Below are 24,330 nucleotides of genomic sequence, written 5' to 3'. Positions count from 1 at the left end.
GAGAACGGCCTCTGCATTAGCCCTACTCTCTTCAAACCCTCCATGCCTGTCATGCGGTCACCCCCCCATCTCAATTTTCATCTTGAGGGTGCTTGATGTCGCATCGACGCGTTTCGCCGAATGGCAGTTTCATTGTCACCGTGGCTGGTAATGGGTCTTGAGAGGCGGTGGATGGCAGCTCTCCCCCGCTGCCTCCATTAGCTAATGCCCTCTTCTATCAGGCCGGAGATGAAAGAACTGCGGCGTCGCGTCCGCGCGTACGGCTTCTTTCTGCGGCACGCAGGCTGTTGTTATGCGAACCGCTTATCAGAGAGCAGCTTCTGCTTCTCATCTGTTCAAAAGCGTCCTCTGCAATGCAAACACAGACTTAAAAGCACGCTTTCTCGGTCTCTCCAACACGTGCTCGCGTGTTACGAAATTTGTAGAATTTTAGAGCCTGTGTGATTCAAACCAACAAACAAACGTATAAACGTGCATGACATCTTTTCTGTTGTTTTCTGTGTTTTCGTGCAGTCATCTTCATTTCCGCATGTTATCGTACGTGTTATCCGTTAGCATGTAGCGGTCTGTTTTGCTAATGAACGAATGTAGAGCTAAAGATGTTTACAAACTCTCCACATTTCAGACTTTGGGCCAGATTTACTAATCGGGCGAATAAGTGTTAAAAAAGGCAGATGGGAGTGGTAATATCTTTGTGTTATTTACTAAAAAGGCACAAATTCAAGGGTGCAAACTTGTCACCTTTCAGCAAAATTCAACGTTTTGGATCCAAAATAGGTCATTCTTGTGATTTGTCTAGAGTTTCTGAAAATGAGGGCTGAGTGGGGGTCTGCGACAGGGTTGCAGTGAATGAAATTATGAAAATCATGTCCAGCTATTGTTATGTTTCACAATTTATAGTCACCTATTTGCTGTTCAAGTCTGTGTAGATTGAGCGCACACACTTAACTCGTAGAATTTTCTCATTCGAGGTTACGCGCACACATCACGTTGCTTTGCACGTGGTCACAAAAACGTAACATTTGTACACATATTTAAGCACCGCAGTTTTAAATTAAGTGCTTTTAAGCCGTTGAAACACAAACAACAGTGCTATATGCGCACGCTGATTCTGTTTGAGAGGAGCGTGCAATCTGCGCATCCGCTTCTCATTGAGCTTGTGAGTATTTTTGCCGCTGTATTAGCCTTAAATACACACATGCGTCAAAATTCCCATTTTTGCAAGTATCCTCATAAACACGACAATTTAGGGCTTAAGAGAAAGTAAACATATATATATATATATTTTAAAGTAACTCAAATTTAAAAAGTAATGCGTTACTTTCCTAGTTAGTTCAGTTATATATGACGTTAAAATATATATATGAGCTACTTCATATATGAGCACTTGTGTCTTTGTCATCTTTTTCACCCCTGATGAGTAACACAGGCACAACAGCTGATTTCCATAATGACCAACACAATCTACTAAGAGCAGCGCAAATTACAAGTTTTCAAACACCTGCTTTTGTGTGACGACTTCTAGTGACATGGCCTGACAAACAATATTTTTGAATAACCATGTGCTCTCTGATCTCTGTGATGCCTTCTCCTATCAGCAACAAATGCAGTCATCTCAAGCGCAAAATAATTTAAAATAATTTAAAATAAAGAATAATTGTGCAAATACCAGTAATATCACACGGGCAAACATTAGTCAATTGCATTGCATGAATCATATAAATAATCTCCTCCCATAAATTTTGTGTCCTCCTAGAAATGCTTATGCAATAGTTTTAGTCGCAAAAATAACCAGACCACACCTTTACAGCGCTAATTATGCACTGCGTGTCTTTATCACGACAGTCGTTATTTAACGCTGAAATGACGGTAGCGGTTAGTAAATCTGGCCCTGCCTCAGAAGTTTAGCGATCACCGCATTTGCTTGTTTTTTAACGTCAGCTACCTATAATTTATCCCCGTCCCCTTTTCCTCCGCAGGTTCAGCCGCTTCGGTTTACCCCAGTAACCTCCATTTGTCAAGTTAGTCGCTCTTGTTTCTACATATGCCACTGTGTTTGTTCATTTCCATCATCTGGGTCAACTCATGCGCTCATTTTTCACGACGCTTTCCCTTACGCAGCAGCGCGGGAGGCGGGGTTTGATACGTCACTTCCTGTAGATTGTATTATCCAGTCCCTAACAATCTTCCATTTGGTCGCCATGTTTTTCCACCATGTTAACGCTTTCGGGCGAATAACATTCTTCTCTTCATTAGGAATGGCTTCAGTGTTTCTTCTCTCTGAGCATGTGGCTGCTTCGTCCAATCATACAGGCCGATTAAAGCCTCACATTCTCCATCCTTTATAATGGTCATGTCGTAGCGTTTGCATAGATGTTTCGGCGGTAACATCGGCACTGTTTGTTTTTCTTCTCTTTACAGGAATGGCCAGTCACCCTCCCATTCCGGTCATGGAGTTAGCCGATCATATCGAGCGCCTGAAGGCTAACGACAACTTGAAGTTTTCACAGGAATATGAGGTAAGCGTCAAGCTTTTCTTACTGTATGAAGACGCTGCACAAACATACACAAACATGATGATACCACACAGCTCACCAGAAGAAACAACCACAGATCTGCTGCTGTCTATCAGATGTCATTTAACACGGCGCTGTAGAAAGGTCACGTAGAGCGTTTCTCAAAATTATCTCGATGGAAGAGACGTGTTGTTGTTCGGATCACGGGGCCAAAACATTACTCAGTTCTGTGATGTCATTGGTCATGTGACACATGCTGTCTTTAAGGGTTTAGCACAAACATTTGAGGTTAACAAATAACTCTTTTATTTGTTTGGAATTTGAATTGAATTAGCCACACCCCCTGATTGTTAAACTTAACTATTTCCCCCCACTATTGACAAGTTATCTTTTCAATTAAGAGAAAACATTTCCCTGCCAATGACGCTTTCCTGACGAGTTTTTACGGTAATCTTTAATTCTGCTATTATTGCGCTCTTACACAATTGATAAAAATCTGAAACATCAGCTAATTCAACAACATTTTAAACTCTTTTAAAATCTTCATTCTGAATCTGATCTCTAACAAAATTCCTTTACAAAAATGCAATTATTTCAGCTTTTTGCTCAAAATTTTGTATTTATGAAAAAACTAACCATATTAAAGAGGTTATAAAAAACACATGAAAATAGGATGAAATGTTTTTTTCCGTTTTGTTTGTTTGTTTGTTTGAAAGCAGAGGGTCTGTTCTTTAATTTGATATATTTGTATGTTTATATATTTATGGAAAAAAAATGAAAGACTTTTTTTTTTAACGTTTGTGAGAATCACAAAAAAGCTGGCGGGCACCTTTTTGAAAAAAGCCTGGCGGGGAATGAGTTAAGCTGCATTTAAATTGGCCACGCCCCCTCCTTGTTAAACTTAAGTTGTATGTGAATTGGTCACGCCCCACTTCTTGTTAAACTTAAATGTGATATAAATTTCAGGATGTTGAATTGGAATTTAAGTGAAATGGCCACAGTTTGCGTAGTTGGAGAGTAATTAAAATTATAATTAAAAGAAATGCCTGAAAAAAATGTTTTTGATCAGTTGATTTTTTTATCAATTTTGTCATCAGTATTTAATTATTAATGTAAACAACATTCATTTGATTTTATTGTTTTTGTTCAATTCAAAGTTTAAAGTTTCCTCTCAAAACAGACTTCACAGCAGTAATATAACTTAGTTTCATGAAAACACAATATATGTAGATGTTTTTACAGTAGAGATTTCTTTCTTTCAATTTGATAATTTTGTGACTAGTGTATTGTAAAATATATCCCACATTAAATAGTTTAGAATTACATACATTTGCATCAGGACATCCTGTGAAGTGAGTTTAATTTCACAAATCTGCATCCTCTCGTTTAAATCTGAGGATTTGAGCTGAAATCTTGTATTTTTCTAATGGCCGTTGTATTGGGGAGTCGTGTGTGATTGACAGACTTAGTGTTTTGGAGCAGCAGATGGGCCAGGGACGGGACCGGATCTTCCGACAGAGACCGTGAGAGTCTGAGAAAGCGTGACCGAGCGCGAGTTCATTGCGCTTTTCAGAGCTGTTGGCTGGCGTCGGGCTCTCGGTCTGCGGTTACTGAACATGAGGTCAGACGTGGAGCTCTGCCAAGCTGCCCGCCGGAGCCGAGACCAAATTGTCATTCTGAGGCGCTTTTGCACGGCCACAGAAAGTAATTTCAGCAGCACAATGGAGCGGGCCGCTTCACAAGCAATGTTTCAACAGATTTGGGCAGAACGACGCGGCTTAACTGCAGATTTGTCATCTTTAGTGACGCCTTACGGCTCTGCGCCCACAGAAAAATACCACCGCTGTCAATTTACCATTTTTCATATCGGGGAGCGTTTTCTCATGCTAAAAGGTTACACAAACACAAGTGAGACTGCTGAAACGGCAGCGTTTGATTCTTTTCTAAGTCTTTGTGTGCGCGTTACGTATAGGAAATATCCGCTCGCACCGTTTTCACGGTCTAACGTCGTTTATCGCGTGCTTTGTTTGAGCGTAATTTGCTCAGATTTGTTTGCAGTCGTTTGAAGGGGGAGAGGCCGTGGACAAAGACGGCGTTTGAAAGGGAGCACATCTCGGCGTGATCCTTTAAAATCTATTCAAGGCATGAAGACGTTACTGTCCCCTTTTCGCTTACGGGACCAATTTTCATTCATTCGACGGCTCCTCTGAAAACTGTAATTTGAAATTTGTCAACGCGGAGAGCCGCTCGCAGGCAGATGCGTATCATCTTTTCATTTTCAGAAGACACTGCGGAGACTGAATAATTTGATTATTAAAGTAAATGGGAAAAATTGCAAACTGCACATAAGACTGACGCCGGGGTCATATCGTTCACAAAAGCTCTTTCACATTGACAGATTCAAGCGACGCTCTGCGGCTTTCAGACGAACACCTGTTCCTAAGCGTTTAAAAGCCTCCTCAGGAAATATTACTGCAATAAGCTTCACGTATTCCCTACATTATACATAGATAGATAAAGTTAGTCACATTCATTCCTTTCTTTCTTCATTTATTCCTCAAGTTGATTCAATTATTTCTTTGCTCATTCATTCATTCATCAGTTCATTCTTGAAGATTTCACTAGATATGGACTGTGTTTATAACCCATAATGCCTTGCCATTCATTCATTGAATTGTTCAGTGTTGTTCTTGATATCATTTCTTTATAAATGCTGGGCTTTTTCCTGTAAATGTTTAATGATAGAAATCATCTTCAGATGAGCAGCCGCAGCTCTTCTTGTGACGTGTCGGGTCTATTTTTACTGTATGAAATGTTTGACATAGCGGTGTACTGTAGGTCAGGCGAGTCTATTTCTGACTCTCGAGTGTGAATATTATTGGCTGTGTGAAGTCTTGTATCTGAGTATATACAGCACAGTACAGTGTGTGTAATGTTTAATATCAATCATTTCTCCTTCAGTCCATTGATCCTGGTCAACAGTTCACATGGGAGCATTCAAATCTGGAGGTGAACAAACCTAAGAACAGATACGCCAACGTCATCGCTTACGATCACTCCAGAGTTCTGCTGTCTGCTATTGACGGTATGTCTGAGAGTTTCATCTCAACACATCATGTTAGATTAGTTTTATTAATGACTTCAGCATCACATCAATCAATGATCTTAATAAAGAATGAAAGTAAAGTGAGTTCAGCTGACATGTCAAAAATAGAGCGCTGATGGAAACGCCTTTAACTCACTTGATGGGTGTGATTTAGTTTCAACCCAACACTTCTCTCACAACACAACAACACACTGACAGTCAAACAAATCAAATCTTCTCTTCAGAACTAAAATTAAACTTTTAGCAATAATACTTTAAGTTTACTTTCAATGAATTATTTAACTATGTTCTACTCTGTTTTTTTACTGAGTGCATTATGGGATTGTGTTCTTCATAATGGACACATTCTGTATTGCATAACGCTTTTCATGCTTTATTAGACATACTGTGTGTTTTTATTTTATTTTTTATTGTTTATGACATAACAGGGGAAATAAATTGAATTGGTCTTATGTCCTGTCAGTCAGAGTCAGAGATTTAAATATATTTCTTTATTTCTGATGAGCGTGGGAACAGGGGCGCCGTAAGGGGGGGGGGGGAGTTAGGACGATTCTAAGGGCCCATGAACTTTTGAGGGCCCCAGCCAAGGACTGTGCCGCACGCGCAACCCCCTTATTAACCCCTCTTAGCTCCGCCCCGTCTTTACTCTGCCTTTTAGCGCCGTCTTCAATCCACGGTCTCACAGTGCGCGTGAACTTCAGAAGAGAACAAGGTGTGTGTATTTACTGCTTTTTCCTATGATATCTGCATATGTGCACTTCCTTACTATAAATGCAGTTTACACAATGTGACGCTGGAGCAATACAATGCAGTTTTCTTTCCACTGTAAAATCTTCGCTCTGTTCACCTCAGTTTAAAAATAAACAAGGTGATTTACGTTCCCTGTTTTGTGTTATGATTCTAACGCGAAGTCAGCCCTTATAAGCTGTTTAATTAACGTAGCCCGTATAAGCTAATTAACATAAACTAGAAATGTGATCGGTTACACACTAGTTTTGTAACGCAATATGCCAAGGAAGTATTTTTATGCAGTCGTGAATTGAGTTGGTTGTGATAAAACTGAAATGCAAAAAAAGGCTAAACTAGTCCAGTTATGTATATTAAAGCTTCTCAACTTGCAACAGGTTTAAGAAATCAATGGAAATCTATGTCGTAATCTGCTATAGTTGTCATTCATTTCATTTTAGAGCCCCGTTGATTAAAAAACAGTCTGAATAATCATTTAATAACAGTAGCTGTTTTCTTAAAGAGTAATAAACCATAAACCAACTTTTTTTAGTTAATGATCTCTAAGAATGGGGATTTATTAGTGCTGTTCATTGATTTTAGTAAGTTTTTTGACATTTGGATATAAAGTGTTTCAATACTGGTTTAGAAACGTCTGAGTGCTGCCCTCTTCAGGTTAAACGGGGGCTACTGCAGTTGAATTTTTGTATTGGATGTTGGGTCCAAAAAATGCCTCGTGATGTAAGCAGGTTCAAGCTCACCACACCTTGTTACGATCTCATCACACACTTAGTTCGTCCCCTCTGTCGTGTGTGTAACAGCTCAAGTATACAGTATGTCACTGAGACTGCCTGTGAAAATCAGAAAAGTATCAATATTAAAGATATCAAGTTAATATTTTCACAAAATGTTCTTTACATTATTTAGGATGATTTTATGTGGAAAACAGTAAATTACAAAGAAATACTTCAGCTGGATTTTCACAGGCATGGTCACATTTATCTTTAATCTTTAAGAATGTTGCATTTTCTCTGAATATTTGATTTAATGTACTGTACTTTTCAATTAAATTTACATTGCACTATAAATGATCTTAGCTGCAGACATTTTAGGTATCTATAAATACTGATAACTGTGGTCAAAACAATAGCAAAATAAATAGTTCTGTATTATTAAATTACAGACAAAGATTTTGAATAGCTAAAGTAGGTTGGATTGTATGTTTGGTGCGAAATGGGTATGGTGGGGGCCCGACCCCCTATTTTTTCATAGGGCCCAAAATTGCTAGCGGCGCCCCTGCGTGGGAATGACACTGAACTATTAATGCACTGCTGTCAAACACATTCACTCCCACTGTAAATATATATATATATATATATGAAGATCTGCTTCTGTTTTTATATTAACACTCAGTATGGATGAATATTATCAGAGGCGTCATGCCCATTCAAAGTGAGCGGGCACGTGCCCCCTCGGATTTTTCAGCCAAGTGCATGCAACCTCAAATAAATGAAGCATCTTTTCATCTGTTTCTTTGTTTAATTGGCAAAATATCAGCAGTTTTTCAGTCTGAGATATTTTTAATCACGTGTTTCATTCTGGAGACAATGAATTATTCATGAATTATACAAAACCACACGCACCAAAACAGCGCTGGTGCCATCATTGTGCACGGCCGCGGACACATTGCTGCTGGTGCTGCATTTTGTTATGTGATGAAATTAAAAACGCCACCACAAACCCAGTTTATTCTTTGTACAAAGATGAAGGTTTAAAGTACATTTATTAATGTTTATATCTAGATTCACAGAATCACATGTTTATGTGCTCTGACTCTGAGCTCATGATGCTAAAATCCATTTAACTAGTAATTAAATTAATATAAATATGTTTTTATAAGCTATTATTTTATAGTTGCAAGCTTCCAATGCAAATAAAATTTTAAAAATATAGTTACAGCATTACATTAGGATCTACTTAAGTTCATCTATAATTCATTAATGTGTAAAATAGCAATGAAATGAACTTCTAAACACTTCTTATCCTTTATTGTCTGTGTAGTCCATGTGAATATGGCCTATGAAAAGGTTTTAATATTAATGGACATTAATAATGAAGATTACAGTATGAAGTGCAGTAAAAGTCTGAGGTTTGAATGTTTTTATGGTAATATGTTTGTTTGTTTTGTCTGCAGGTATTCCTGGAAGTGATTACATCAACGCCAACTACATTGATGGCTATCGAAAACAAAACGCTTATATCGCCACACAAGGCGCGCTGCCGGAGACCTTCGGTGATTTTTGGCGGATGATCTGGGAGCAACGGAGTGCAAATATCGTCATGATGACTAAACTGGAAGAAAGATCCAGGGTAGGATTTATACAGCTTGTGATATTAAAAAAACAACTTTATTTTTGATGATTTTTGTGTCCGACTGTAGAGATAAAACAATCATAATCAGTAAAATTATATTATGATAATGATAAATAAAATGTATTATTATTATAACAACATATGTTTTTAACAGAGTTGGAAATGTGAAACAAGATTTTATTATTTATGTGTAGATGTGATATAAAAGGGACCGGACACGCTTTGTTATTCTTATTTATCCGTGCTGTTCTAACCCAAAATGTTGTTTTCTTTATTTCTTTGGAAGAATAATTACTCAAATAACAACAGTTTCTCAAGACTTTATGTGTAACTCTTTTTAAAATTTGAAATGTTTGCATGTGTTTGTGTGTTTATGATGTGTGATGTGAGTTATTTCTGTGGCTGGAGCAGAGATTCGATGAGGTCGTGCGGCATTTTAATGAGTTCAGTGTGGAGATATTTACTCTCACAACAGCCCAGCTATAAAACTAAATGAATATGTTATTAACCAAATATCATTTCTTTATATCCTGCATGTGTTTGCATTCAGACTGATCCGCATTGAATACGAGTCGGGCGTTGATTTAAATTTTTTCTCTCGTAACCTCAAGGTTTCATGCGCCGTTTAATGTTGGCGAAGAGATTGTGTTCACGTATGTGAGACGAAGCTTTCTGTCTTGTTACGCTTTTATTCTCTTTCCTCTGACAGGGCAGCATCTGTACAGTAATGCAACAGTATTTTATAGGGTCTCTGAATGTCGCCAACCTATTATCATCTATAATGGGAATAAGCGCTCAGCTTGAACGGGTTTGAGATAGTAATTATAATATCTGACAGGAATCCTCTCTGCTGTGCCGTGGTTTTAATGGTGAGGGGTTTTGTTGTTTTTAAGGTGAAGTGTGACCTTTACTGGCCCAACAGAGGAACAGAAACATACGGACTCATTCAGGTCACACTGCTGGATACGGTGGAGTTGGCCACGTACTGCGTCAGAACGTTTGCGCTTTACAAGGTACCCGGATGAACTCTGTGTATGATTATTCAAATCTATCTGCGGCGATCTGAAGCCTCATGCCGTTTAACTCTTTGATTCAGAACGGCTCCAGCGAGAAGAGAGAGGTCAGGCAGTTTCAGTTCACCGCGTGGCCGGATCACGGCGTTCCGGAACATCCCACGCTGTTTCTGGCCTTCCTGCGCCGAGTGAAATCCTGTAACCCCCCGGATGCGGGACCCATGGTGGTGCACTGCAGGTTTGTGTGCATAACGTTTACCGTTTGTACGATTATCTTTATGCAAATCAGCTTTGAATTGTGTTTGACAGAATGTGCATGCAGGATATTTTATGCCATTATGTTAAGCTAATGCTGGAAGATGTGCTTGATTCTCATGAAAACTTTATATTTTCTCTCAGCTGAAAGTGCCGTAGTGTAATATAGGAACAAGAAAGTATTAACTATCAGTAAAGTGATAGCAGTTAAACCAAATCATTTTACATTCATACACAAGCTCTTTACACATACTGAAAAAAATGATTCGGAAAAATATTACGTGGTTTCTAGTCGTATTACATGTGTTTTAAATCAACCTATGTAAACATAATTCATTTAAGTTGGGACTATATGAACAATTTGTGTTGGGCGGGGATTTCCAGTTCCCAGCATGCTTTGCATGAGACTGAATATTGAGATTATGGCTAGCTTGTTTTTGTGTGCTTTTGCTGTAATATAATAACTTGGTATTTTTAAAAGTAAGTAGAAATACATGATAATAGTAGCATTGCTGAATTTAACTCATTTTTACTCAGATCAATTTAATTTAATTGTGCTACGGTAACTAAAAACAATCGAGTAGATTTAACTAAATGCATATATATATAAATTTAAATCTTTTAATTCTGTGCAACCACAAAAAATCAACACGATTCGCTTGTTGTGTTTATGTTAAACCCATATATGAAAACATCTGTTAGATTTCCCTTAAAGCAAAAGCAGATAGACACAGAAGAAAGAGAGAGAAAGAAACCTGCAGACTAGAGTTTGATCGGAAAACTGCCAGATAGAAAGCAAGGATTAGTAAACCCTTAAAAATAACACATACGGCAGTTAATTAGAGCTCCCAGCGGAACGCTTGAAATTGAAAAATCCTTATTTCCTCTCTTTTCTCTCTCGCCGGCCTGCTCGCTGAATGCCGGGAATTAATATCATTCATTGGGCTGAAATCAGATAACGCTCCGGCAGCTAGACGTTAATCCGTTTGAAAACGCCGTCCGCCCCGCGAGAGCTCTCGTCTGACCGTTATGAGAACTCGCTCGTTCATTCTGTCGCTGATGTCAGAAAGTTTCTGCATCTTTTCGAAATGAAAGTTTTTTTGTAAGCCGGAAGGGTCACGGGACGTGTGTGGGCAGGAGATTATACAGCGCTGTTTGTCACGCAAAACAAAAGAGCGCTGGTTCAGCCGCCCCTCCTCGCCGCTCGTGGGTAATTAACTGAAGTGAAAATGAGCCTCTAAAATGCATTCTGGGTGTGAAACTATTCAAGAGCCACAGAAAAAGAGTTTGATTGTGTCTGGTACACACTTCCTTGAAGGCTCTCGTTGAGTCTCGTGTATAAATCGTGTGATGGTGGCGTGGCGGCACTCGTGTGCCTCCCGTCTTTCCAAGGTGGGTTTTGGCCCTTTACACCCATGGGTCACCATGAAGCACGTGCAGTCAGCCGTTATTGCAGAGAAAAAGAAAGTCCATCCAACTGCATGATTGATGACACATGGGACACGAACAGAGAGAGAGAGAGGTGTGTAGATGGTAATGTCAAGCATTATATGGCTGTCATGATGCTTTACTTTCCTGATACACACTCCAGCTCTCATTGTGCAAACATTAGTTTATTTATTTGTTAGCGTTCAGCGTTATTACAGGTTTTAAAGGACAGTTTTCATTAGAAACACTGAATTGTTATGCTGTTACAATATGACATCAATACTAAAAAACATTTAATAAGTACAATAACACAAATGAGCCTCCCTTTTTTATGTTTTTGCATATTTTTCACACTTAAATGTTTTAGATCATCAAACAAATTGAAGTCAAGTTTTTTATTATGAAAGGAAAACAAAATCCAAACATGGCCCTGTGTGAAAGGTGTTTGCTAATAACTGGTTGGGCCACCCTTAGCAGCAACTACTCCAATCAAACGTTTGCGTTAATTTGCAGTGAGTCTGCAATGAGGAATTTTGGTCCACTCATCTTTGCAAAATTGTTGTAATTCAGCCACATTGGAGAACCACCTTTCAATAGGATTGAGGTCAGGACTTTGAGTAGGCCACTCCAAAGTCTTCATTTTGTTTTTCTTCAGCCATTCAGAGGTGAACTTGCTGCTGTGTTTTGGATCATTGTCCTGCTGACCTAAAAGCTGAGATAATTCCATTGTGGTCAAGGACTTTTAACGGTGCTGTTTGACCAACATGAAAAACAACCAAATACTGGACAGCTCATTTGATTTATACGTGTAAGGGTGGGACAAAGATAGAGAACTACATTTCTTGTTGTGAGAAGACGTATGTTTAATTTCAGCAATGCTTTTCAAAGGCATTTAGCAATAAGAGAAAATAAACCTTGGCATTTCAAAGGTTTAACATAAGTCGGATTCTGCTGAGAGATGTACAATAATAGTTTATGCTCACACATAGTGGACTGATGGACAACAAGTCTGTAAGAATCTGCATCTAGATCACTGCGTAGAGATATAAGTTGTAAAGTTGCATAAAGTTTTCAACACTGATCTGATTCCTTTTCTGCTGGTGGGGCGGCAGTGGCTCAGTGGTTCATGTAGGTTGTCTACAAACCGGATGGTTGGTGGTTCAATCCCCGGCTCCACCGGACCAGGTGTCGAGGTGTCCTTGAGCAAGACACCTAACCCCAGCCGCTCCCAACGAGCTGGCTGGCGCCTTGCATGGCTGACACCGCCGTCGGTGTATGAATGAGTGAGTGAATGGGTGAATGTGAGGCTAATTGTAAAGCGCTTTGGATGGCCATAGGTCTGTTAAAGGCGCTATATAAATGCAGTCCATTTACCATTTACCATTATTTTTGCAGTGCCGGCGTCGGTCGGACCGGCTGTTTCATCGTGATCGATGCCATGTTGGAGCGCATTAAACACGAGAAAACGGTGGACATCTACGGTCATGTGACTCTGATGCGTGCGCAGAGAAACTACATGGTACAGACAGAGGATCAGTACGTTTTTATTCACGATGCCCTTCAGGAGGCCGTGACCTGCGGCACCACAGAGGTTCCTGCACGGAATCTATACGCCTACATCCAGAAACTCACACAGATTGAGTCCGGAGAAAACGTAACTGGGATGGAGCTGGAGTTTAAGGTAAGTTAACATACTATTGTTTGTTTGTTTGTTGAAGATTGCACATATGCATTTGATTTGTAGAGTTATTGAGTATTGGGTGAAACTCAAGGGCTTTATTGTAGTGTAAAGAGCATGTGATAAGATACATCACATGGCGCACAAACTAATGCCATGAGGTTAAAGAATTGGTTGATGTAAATGAGAAGAGCAGTCATCTGTTTCTGTTAGCATCTTTTCTTACGGTAATATTATGAGAACTGTCAATAAAAATATATGTTATTAGTCGTTTGTGGAGATATCCGATGGCTACCTCTGACTCCGCCTTCCAAACTGCGGCCAACCCGCTGGCTTTACCGCGGGAAACTCTCCGTCTCTCTTCTGTTATTCAGCACCGCCTCATTTTACACGGCCTGTAGTCAAACAGAAATCTGTTTACAAAGAGTAAGAAGGTTATCAAATATCATGCCACCAACCAGAAGCCAGCCCTGGAGTCTTGCCCATCTCTGGGGTTTGGCTGAATTCATCCCACCGCTGGACGTCTCTTTATTATGGCTGTGGAGACAGTGTGGGGCCTGTGGTTTCTTCTCTAGACCCTTTCCCTTTCTCACGCTAACTTCACTTCTTTATTATGCTTTTTCATCACGTTTACATATTCTGAGTACATTTATCACTAAACTCAACTGCACCAATATCAAGCGTTCCACAAGAGAAAGTTGGATGAGCAAAGAATGTTCAAGAGAATAAAGATGATAAACATCCAGTCAAGTGAAACACAGTTGTTCCTACATCATTTACAAGTCAGCTATTGCTCTTACTGTTGCCTGTGGCATCTAAATATAAGAATGAAACATTGGTGCATAACTCAGTCCTGCACTGAAAATCACCTGACCTAGGAGCTCTGCTGATACTGCTCTCTGTTATTACTGCACTATTACTTGTCTTAGTACTGTGCCATTTTTGCACTTTTACTGTTATTACTGCGCTTTAACTGCATTATTACTGCACTATTGCTGTGCTTTTACTGTTATTACTGTGTTTCTACTGTTATTAAAGCACTTTTACTGAATTATTACGCCACTATTGCTGAGTGTTTACTGCGCTATATTTGCGCTTTTACTGTTATTACTCACTTTTACTGTTATTACTGCACTATTTATGTGCTTTTACTGTTATTACTGCGCTTTTACTGTTATTACTGACTGCAATTTTACTGAATTATTACAGCACTATTGCTGCATGTTTACTGTGCTACATTTGCGCTTTTACTGTTATTACTGCACTTTTACTGTTATTACTGTATTATTACTGCACTATATCTGCCACTTTTAATGTTATAACTGCGCTTTTACTGCATTATTACTGCACTACTGCTGCACACTTATTGTTATTACTTCTCTTTTACTGTTATTACTGCGCTTTTACTAAAATATTACAGCATTATTGCTGCATGTTTACTGTTATTACTGCACTGTCTGCGCTTTTACTGTGTTATTACTGTGTTATATTAAAGCAATAAACCCCAAGAAGCAGTGGGTTACCAGTATATGCACTGTAATATAATATTAAATGCACTGGTAACCCAACGCTTCGAAGGGTTTATTGTGTTTATAAAACGGTTACTTCATAAGCATAACGTTAGAGGGATTTTATAAAATAAAACACAAATAAGTTGTAATTATATTAGTACAAATATTACTCTTCCGCCAAACAAAGTAGTTCTTCAGAATCAAGAGTGACTGAAACAGAGCGCAGTTCCCAACCAACACAGACCCAGCAAAGATACAATGAAAATATGTTTTAAGACTGTGGTGTTTATTTTATAAATCACCATTCATCTAATTTATACATTAACATTTATATTGTGCAACTGTTGAAGGGATCAAATATGCGTGGAAGGAAGCATGCTGAACTCTTTCCCCGTCAGCGTTTTTTTTTTAAGTTGCCACCCAGTTTTAGTTTAATGCCTTGCAGAAAAATTATCTTCTTTAAATAAACATAAAATATCAAATGGAAGAACAGACCATCCGCTTTCAAACAAAAACAAACAAAAAAACGTTTCATCCTACCTTCATATGTTCTTTTATCACCTCTCAAATTTTATAGATAATTCAATTTTTGTGAAGAACTTTAGTAAGAGATCAGATTCAGACTCAGAGCCATGAACAGTACTACACGGTGTTTTCAGTGAATGCGTCAGTGTTTAAGTTGGGTAAGATCGCCACCCAGTGGATAATAGCGGACGTGTGATCTTGAGTTATAAACTCCTCAGACAACGTTTTCTCTTTATCGACGAGATGACTCAACAATATTTATTTACATTTATCTGGATATCGCCATTGATTGTGCAATTGTAGACAAATTAAAAATATGATTAAAGACTGTGGTGTTTATTTTCATAAATCAGTACGCAGCAACAGTGGCGCAGTGATACTTATGTAATGTGGTCTGAACTGTGAGGTTACCGGTGTATTTTATCACGGCGTAGAACGCGTTTCAACCAATCAGAATGAAGAACCAGAACTGCCTGTTTTATAACTGCACTTTTACTGTTATTGCTGCACTTTTACTGCGTTATTACTGCACTTTTACCGCGTTATTAGTGCACTACTGCTGCACGCTTACTTTTATTACTTCGCTTCTACTGTTATTATTGTGCTTTTAATGTATTATTACTGCCCTTTTACTATTTTATTACTGTGCTTTTACTGTGTTATAGCTGCACTATTTGTGTGTTTTTACTGTTATTACTGCGCCTTTGTTGCACTTTTACTGTGTCACTACTGCCCTATTACTGTGCTTTTACTGACACTGAATCATACACTGACATTGACAGAGACCCGAGGTGTATGAGATCAAACTATCATGAGACTTGAGGGTGACGGTCTTTTGAGTAACCACATAGCAATGCACTAAAAACCATTGGGTAACATTTCAGCAACCACAAAGAAACGTAATGTCTTTCCCATAGCAACGATTCATAACGCTTTAGCATTGTGTGGTTAGTTTTATAGAATAAAAGACGAAACTTTGGGGTTTGGTTTTAATAATATTTCTTATATTTTTCTGCTACAGCGGTTAGCTAACACAAAAGCCCACACCTCACGCTTCATCAGTGCCAACCTGCCCTGCAACAAATTTAAAAACCGACTAGTTAACATCATGCCCTACGAGTCCACACGAGTCTGTCTGCAGCCAATCAGAGGAGTGGAGGGCTCGGACTACATCAACGCCAGCTTTATCGATGGATACAGGTGAGCGAAAGATCCTCGATCCGTCCGTCCGTCCGTCTGTCCGAACGTGTTGATGTTGATTCTGTTTGTGTGTTGCCAGGCAACAGAAGGCTTACATCGCCACACAGGGTCCTTTAGCTGAAACCACTGAAGACTTCTGGCGGATGTTGTGGGAACATAACTCGACCATAGTAGTGATGTTGACCAAACTCAGAGAGATGGGCAGAGTGAGTATTCAGACATTACGTTTTACACACTCAAGTGCTTTTGATGTTTTTAATTCACACAGACATCAGGACAATGAAAACCATACAGCAATACTTACAAACAACTGTGTGGATCACCGAGAACTGATGAGAAATGAAGCTCACTGTCTGTCTGTGTCTCTCTCTGTGTGTGTCAGGAGAAATGTCATCAGTATTGGCCAGCAGAGCGTTCAGCCAGGTATCAGTACTTTGTGGTGGATCCTATGGCTGAATATAACATGCCTCAGTATATCCTCAGAGAGTTTAAAGTGACGGATGCTCGGGTAAGACACAAACTCTTCTTTCTGTGTTTTATCTCTGTAAATGAGGCGTCTCTTTGTCTGTTGGGTTTAAGATTTTAGGTCAATGGGACAAAACAGTTCAGGTAAACATGAGAAGTGTTTGAACTCTAATGAAATGACACGTGACTTCACTATAAAAAATGTTGTGTGATAACACACTGTTTAATTTAAGAAATATATTATGGTAATACTGTGTTATTCTTAAAGTAAATGGACAGAAGAGGTGTGCATTTATCATCATCTGATATGTTGTTATTTTAATAATAGATGCATTGAATGCAATGAAGTCTTTATAATTGTAATATAGCACAGCCTCAGATGGATGTTGTTTGACTTAAAATATTCAAAGGTGTTTTTATTAAATGCTTCTTTAATTAATTGAAATCATTCAGCGTGTTTTCTTTCTTCTGTAGATGTGTTTGTACTGCTGCCATCAGTGTTTCTCTTCAACATCTGTCATGTATATACAATTAAAGTTTGATATTCTTCTGTCTGTGCTTTCAGGACGGCCAATCGCGAACCGTCAGACAGTTTCAGTTCACCGATTGGCCGGAACAGGGTGTGCCAAAATCAGGCGAAGGTTTTATCGACTTCATCGGCCAAGTACATAAAACAAAAGAGCAGTTTGGTCAAGATGGACCCATCTCTGTCCACTGCAGGTAAGAGAGATAAATACAGATGTAACCCTGGGGCAGATCTAAACCAGACTCACTTTCACCAGTAGGTGGCGCTGTCTTTCGACTGAAGTCATCTCAATATTGTTTTACCCACATCTGAAGAAGGATTGAGTTGTCAGATTGCAGTTGTCGGAGATGCATTGAATGCAGTAAAAATGTTTACACGTTTCAAGATTTAAAGCCGGGCGAGTTGCTGGGCAAATCTTTCAAATACAGAATTTATAGATCCGATAATATGGCTGTGTGAGTAATATTATTATTTATTTACATGCAGTCTCTGGGTGTTGACTTTCTGCAGAACCAGAAGAAATAATGCAGGGAAAACACCCAACGACTGGATGTAATAATCCAATGTAAATAATAAGAGGGTTTTAACAGAGAAGTGATGACTGTGACGTCTCAGTTCTTTGATGTTAATGATGATGATTTGTATTTAAACAGTGCTGGTGTGGGAAGAACCGGAGTCTTCATCACGCTCAGTATCGTTCTAGAGAGGATGAGGTATGAAGGTGTGGTGGACATCTTTCAGACGGTCAAGATGTTACGGACGCAACGGCCAGCCATGGTTCAAACTGAAGTATGTAACACATTTAAACATTACTGTATAAACATACAGCAGCTCATCAGTTATAGGTCACTCAAAAACATAAACATTCACGTCCTTACAAACCTATCATGAACTTATGAAGGATTTCCAATGAAATCGAATTGGAGTCTTCTTATATTTGAGTCTTTAGGAGACAGAATATAATGCAAAAGTTAACCAGATGACTTTAGCCATACTAAATGCTACATTCTGTTTTTCCATTATAAATTTGTCTGTTATCAGGTGTGGAGGGCGAGTCAGTCCTGAGATAAGTTTCAACAAAGTCTCATTTGATTTGATTGGCTCAGTTTTTTTTTTTTGTAATTCATTCAGATTCTCTGCGTGTTTTAATGCAGCAGCTCCGTGATAAATAAACGCAGGCATTGAATTTGTGACGATGACAATAAACGAAAGCGTCGGACGCGCCGCTGCCTTATTCGGCCCGCAAACGTTCATTTTCATTTATAATGACAAACCCTTCAGGTTAGCCATGCAAATTGGCTCAGATAAGCAATTTCACGGCTAACCCGCAGAATGGCCCTTTCCCGCCTCAATGAGGGAAAATTATTTTCTGCGATCAATGCGGACAGCGAGGTGATGAGGCTCTGCAGAATACAATCGCCCGTCTTCACCTCACACGAGAGCTACACGCACGTACGCACGCTCCGTCGCCTCTTCTGTTGCTATGGAGATGTGCACACGTCCGTAAACGTCTTCACAAAACCTGTTGAGAAAAGATGGCAGGACGTCACAGACGTGCTTGTACTCAATAGATTTCTTGTTTCACATTTTCTCCGCTGAGATGTGCAGATGTTTTTATTCTCCGCTTAAGAAACGACTCCACATTAAATCTGAATATATTTCTCGCCCCTCCCTCCTATACAGAAATAATAGCTAGCAGATTTCTTCAAAATGTACGACAATTTATTTTAAGATTTTAAGGGCAGTTTCCCAGACAGGACTGCGGTTTAGTGCTGGTTTGGACCTCACTAAAATCATCTTGCATTGAAACATCTTCACATATATCAGTGCCATTGTTTTATCTCAAGATAAACACCAGTAATGTTTTTTTGTAAGGTATGTTTGAAATTAAATGTCCGAATATAACCAACTAAGGACTAGTCCTGGATTAAACTAAACCCTGTACAGTAAACCGCCCCTTAATGTTTAATTGTTTAATATCTTGAAGTTGTTTTCTTTCTAAGTTATGTGTCAGTCATATTTTTCTGTTTCATAATTTAAAAAAATAAAAATACAAACACATAATGACAACATAAACTCTTCCAGCGGTTTAGATAAATCTAGGTCTAGCCCTTGGTTATATTAGGACATTTAAGCAGTTTTTACAAACATATCTTACAAAAAACAATCCTGGTGTGCATCTTGAGACAAAACAATGTCAACGATATAGATTAAAATTAAACAGGACAAGTTTTTTTAATGAAAGCAGCTCAAGCATGCACTTTAGTCTGGGGTGAGGATAAGCCCTGTCTGGGAAACTGACCCTTTAAATGGGACATATCATGAAAATCTGACTATAATGTGCTATAATTGGGTTCCCAGTGCTTCTATCAACCAGTAACTTAGTTTTGGTAAACCATTCTCTGCAAATATGTGAAAAAAATAGCTCATTAAAATGTGTCTTCCCTTGTGATGTCAGAAGGGGATCTTATTATAATAATACCACCCCTTAATCTGCACTATCCAACCACAGCACTGACATTTATTGCAGAGATCAGCTCATTTACATTTTAAAGGACACACCCCAAAACGGCACATTTTCCCTCACACCTACAAAGTGTCAATTTTAACATCTAATAATAAATTATCTGTGGGGTATTTTGAGCTAAAACTTCACTCTAGGGACACCAAAGATTTATTTGACATCTTTAAAAGGTCTTGTGAAATGTCCGCTTGAATATAAGAGCACCTGGATTTTCCATAAGAGAAAATATTAAAGTTGTAACCCTGTAACCGTGATTTTGATCTTTAAGCAAATAAGAATTGAACAAGTGGATATTTGTAGAAATATAAGCAATCAATTCTCTTTTACTAACAAGCACCTTCTGTTGTCATGAAGGTTAGTAATGTCAAATAAAACAGTTAAACTGTCAGCTCGGTTACCTTTCTGAATTGATTGATTTAGCTTGAGATTGTTCAATATAATCATAATGGAGCGTTTCAAAATCACCTCATCTTTATGGAAATAAAGCCACACATCACCCGTCTGCTTGTCTGATCGTCTGTCTGTCTGTCTGTCTGTCTACCAGGACCAGTACCAGTTTTGCTACAGAGCTGGGTTGGAGTACCTCGGGAGCTTCGACCACTATGCAACGTAAGACCCTCGGCGTGCCGTCAGGGGGACGCGAACGGCCATCGGACATCCAGAGGTCATTCGATTCTGAGCCATAAATACCCGCTTGTGAAAAGAACTGTTCGTCCACAACTCGATTACGTGTTGGATGTGCAACCTAGAAATACTTAAATAACAGACAAATATCCAGGTGGACCAAGAAAAATCATCCGATCTAAAGAAACACAATAAAAGAAATAAATAATAGTAATAATAATGAATTTCAGACAGGTGAATCTGAACTGCTGAAGCATCGTGTGGATTAATCGTCTCTTCCTTTGCTCCGAGGATTCATGAATACAAAAGCTAAAAAACAAACAAACAAACAAACGTTCTGGAGTTACACAGACGCTGAGAGACGGGGAGCTCGATGTAAAGAGATTTACTTTCAGTCAGCACAAGGAGCTTTTTCACTAAGAGGAAACTTCATCATCGTCATCATCATCATCATCAGTGAAGAAACTAAACCATCGGATGCGGCTAACAGTAATAATTCCCCACCCGCCCATCATTAGACAGGACAAAAAACAACACACATTGTTTTTTTGTTGTCTCATATTTTTCATTTTCAAAATGACTGTGGTTTGTTCAAACTTGTGTTATTTCTTTTTTCTACCATCTTATTTGTTTTTTAAACTAGAGATGTCCTGACATCCACCTGACTCACTTTCTTTGGCTGATAGTTTGTGGCGAACACACACACACACACATACACACTACACACAGATACACACACATGTGCTGAATTATGGGGGGCAGAGTATAAAGGTTATCAGATATCTCAGTTCTTCCATGAGCAGAGAGAGAAATGATGAAAATAAATGATGTCTTTATTTATGTATGATTGAAATGTATATTCACAATACATGATGATTATGTGAAGAAATATATAAATGTAAATCTATAATATATGGAATGATGGATATATGTGTAGACGGGAAGAGGGAATAGATGAGGTTTTCCGCTGGAATGCACATCAGCAGGACAAACGGACGCAGATTCACGTGTAAATGCATCTTTTCTTGTGCAATAAATCGATGTTTTACAGACCGACGGGTTCCGTTCTCGTGCATGGCTGTGGCCGATCACGGCTCGAGAGGTCAAAGGTTATCCGTCCGTTAGACCGCGCGTACGGAGACGATCCCACCTTTTCATTTGTTTGCATTTAGAGTGCCTTATATTTATGCCTCATGTTTTTTTACGATATTCATTTAACACGTGTATACTTTAACTAGTCCATATACGAGCATTTAGCGATTGATTTCCCACGTGTACCAGTTTATATTATATGAAATTATATATGCAAATACGTTATTCCATTGTTCCTCTGTTTTATTTTCTGTGGCCTTAATCTGGCTCAGAGAAATATGATAAAAGACAAGGGTAAGGATTGAAAGAAACGAAAGCTGTTATTAACCGTCCGGCCTGAAACTGTTAGTAGAAATGTATAACTTCTGATTTACAAAATAGCACGAGTACAGCGCTAGTTTGAAATTCCCAGCATTTGGACAAATAATGACTTTGGGTCTTATGTGCGTGAAGATTGCGATCGCAGTAAATGCATTTTAAAAAAAAAGACTCGATCCTGATCGTCCTGTGGAGCTCTACGTGCTGGCAAATATTTGTATTATTTTGACACTTTTTTTAAGTTTTCACTGGTTTTGTGGATGTGCATTCCAGACATTTTCCCCTTTTTCATTTCAGTTTGTTCAATTGTTTTAATATTTGTATTTTGTTTGAATTGTTTTCCTTCGCTCACTGGCGTCGAGCGACTAAACTGTGTTGTTGTTGTTATTACGTAGCTCATATACAGTAGGTATCAGCGCCACCCGGAGGTCACTTCAGCTCCTCACCGGTTTCTTTGCTCTTCTGGATCTTATTTGAATATGCATGAGTTCAGCTGCAGTGGGGGCGAGTAGGACGAATTGCACTTTTTTATCTCTGTATCTCTATGCACTGCCCTACTGATTTCACACCCCATCACAGATTTTACTTGAACCCCACCGTACGAATCTTCTTCAAACTTCAAATTGCGTGTATGTAAATAACACCGAAAAGAGATGATGAAGAGAAAAGAAATAATCGCCAACGCAAAACTTCTCTGCTCCCTGTTAATCTCGCCATCTGGATGCATAGACTGAAGTAATCCATTCAATTCAATTCAATTGTAAAGACAAAATGGCTTGTTGAAAAAAATCATAAAATTACCTCTGATTAGTTGTAAATGTAAACTGTTCTTTGATTTGATTTTGTTTTCTTTGAATGAATGAAGTGCTTTTTATTTTCCTACTTAGATTCCAGTGGTGAAAAGATTGGTCTGTACGAGAAGCGTCCTTCTGTACTTTACTGACACTGAAGTTACATTTGTTATAAATGAATTCTATTAAAAAATGTAAGTGTTATGCACATGAGCTTCCTTTCAATCTCTTCTGATGATCGACACTCGCTCAACGGTTCAAATAACACAAAACATCCTTGTTTGTTCCTGTTAACCTTCTATTAAAGAAAATAAAATCTTGGTGTAGAGTAAAGGGATTGAAATGATACAGCAGGTTTTGGTTAGTTAAAGGTGCCATAGAATGTAAAATAATATTTCTCTAGGCATAGATGATTAACGACATGGTAATGACATATCATGATCCTTAAACACGATTGTTTCCTCCTTCTTATGTAAACCTTGTGCATGCAAAAGATCGCTGGAAAACACACCAATCTCAACAATGCTAAAAACTAAATTGTGACTGCTGAGTTAGCGCTATATGCTAGTAAATGGTACGTGCTAGTTAATGCTATATGCTAGTTAATGCTATATGCTAGCATTTATGCTGAAGTTCTACTATTGACTTTACAGTTACGTTTTGCAGGTCCATACTGAAAAAAACCCAAACTTACCACATCAGACTCAAACATAAGATCTGTTTACACACACACACAGAGCTACTGAAGGAGAAACAGCCAATCAGAGCAGAGCTCAACATTATTATTCATGACCCTTTCAAATAAGATAATAATAGAACATTTCATTATAAAAGCAAATCGTTGTAAATGGACATGTAAAACTGACTCTGGATCATTTTTGCACTTAATAAAGACACAAACCTTCTGTGTAGATATCAGAGAACAATTTAACAGATTATTAACATGCTTTCTTTGGCACCTTTAACCAATCAATTCAACCTACTATTTTAAGTTTTGACTTGTGATAAGTTGACTTAACTTATAAAACAAGTTGAATTTGTTAAGTTACAGTAAGAATATATCTTGTGTTGATTTAATATCATTTTCTAGAGTGCAGTAATTAAGCCGTCTGTAAGTTTCTCCACTGATGTGAATATTTTGTGTAAATTGAAGAGATTTTCTCTGATCTTGTGGATTAAGTTCACGCTGGTATTTCTCCTCTTCATGGGATTTTTTCTGTCAGTGAGACTCAAACTGAAAGAGCGGCGCAGTAAATGAGCTGATGAAAGAGAAATGAGTTTTAAGAGACTGAGTGAGAGTTGGAGAGAGGTGGAGGACGTGAGGTTAATGGCTTCACCTCTGCCATGTGCCAAAATCCCACAATCCCTTGCTGCTGACGCATGGGCCTGTGTGATTAAAACTCTTATTTACATTCAGTCTGTTTCATTCCCACACCATCACAACACTTCTGCTGTCTGCTGTTGGTCTGAAAAATCCTTAAATCAACAAATGAATCCTTTAATTGAGAAGGAAAAATTGTGCTGCAGCGAGTTTCAGTGTTGTAAGCAAAATGATATAATCTTTAAAAATTGAGTTACAGATCAAATTTGAATGATGTTTCTCTGTTTGCAACATAAAATTGCAAATGATTTGAAAGACTTTATGTGTGTTGAAGTGAA

General features: G+C 38.5%; 1 protein-coding gene across 31 annotated transcripts in view; it reads left to right on the top strand.

Annotated features, from left to right (window-relative positions):
• Nucleotides 1-22,879, top strand: part of ptprda (protein tyrosine phosphatase receptor type Da) — a 341,854-nt gene extending 318,975 nt beyond the window's left edge. For 17 of the 31 annotated variants that reach the window (XM_065249635.2, XM_065249633.2, XM_065249632.2 and 14 more), the window contains 13 exons: nucleotides 1,980-2,021; nucleotides 2,422-2,519; nucleotides 5,478-5,601; nucleotides 8,543-8,718; nucleotides 9,615-9,734; nucleotides 9,818-9,972; nucleotides 12,813-13,098; nucleotides 16,153-16,331; nucleotides 16,411-16,537; nucleotides 16,714-16,839; nucleotides 17,362-17,516; nucleotides 17,976-18,111; nucleotides 20,391-22,879. In XM_065249635.2, the coding sequence (XP_065105707.2) occupies nucleotides 1,980-2,021; nucleotides 2,422-2,519; nucleotides 5,478-5,601; nucleotides 8,543-8,718; nucleotides 9,615-9,734; nucleotides 9,818-9,972; nucleotides 12,813-13,098; nucleotides 16,153-16,331; nucleotides 16,411-16,537; nucleotides 16,714-16,839; nucleotides 17,362-17,516; nucleotides 17,976-18,111; nucleotides 20,391-20,459 (1,793 nt within the window). In that variant the 3' untranslated portion in view covers nucleotides 20,460-22,879. The remainder of the gene's footprint in view (nucleotides 1-1,979; nucleotides 2,022-2,421; nucleotides 2,520-5,477; nucleotides 5,602-8,542; nucleotides 8,719-9,614; nucleotides 9,735-9,817; nucleotides 9,973-12,812; nucleotides 13,099-16,152; nucleotides 16,332-16,410; nucleotides 16,538-16,713; nucleotides 16,840-17,361; nucleotides 17,517-17,975; nucleotides 18,112-20,390) is intronic. The other 14 variants (XM_065249654.2, XM_065249653.2, XM_065249655.2 and 11 more) reach the window with 1 other exon arrangement.
• The last annotated feature ends 1,451 nt before the right edge of the window (nucleotides 22,880-24,330 follow it).

Source organism: Paramisgurnus dabryanus, chromosome 2 (assembly GCF_030506205.2).
Source record: "Paramisgurnus dabryanus chromosome 2, PD_genome_1.1, whole genome shotgun sequence".
NCBI classification, from domain to species: Eukaryota; Metazoa; Chordata; class Actinopteri; order Cypriniformes; family Cobitidae; genus Paramisgurnus; species Paramisgurnus dabryanus.
The sequence above is the reverse complement of the archived record's forward strand: the minus strand, read 5'-3'. Positions and strand labels throughout refer to the sequence as shown.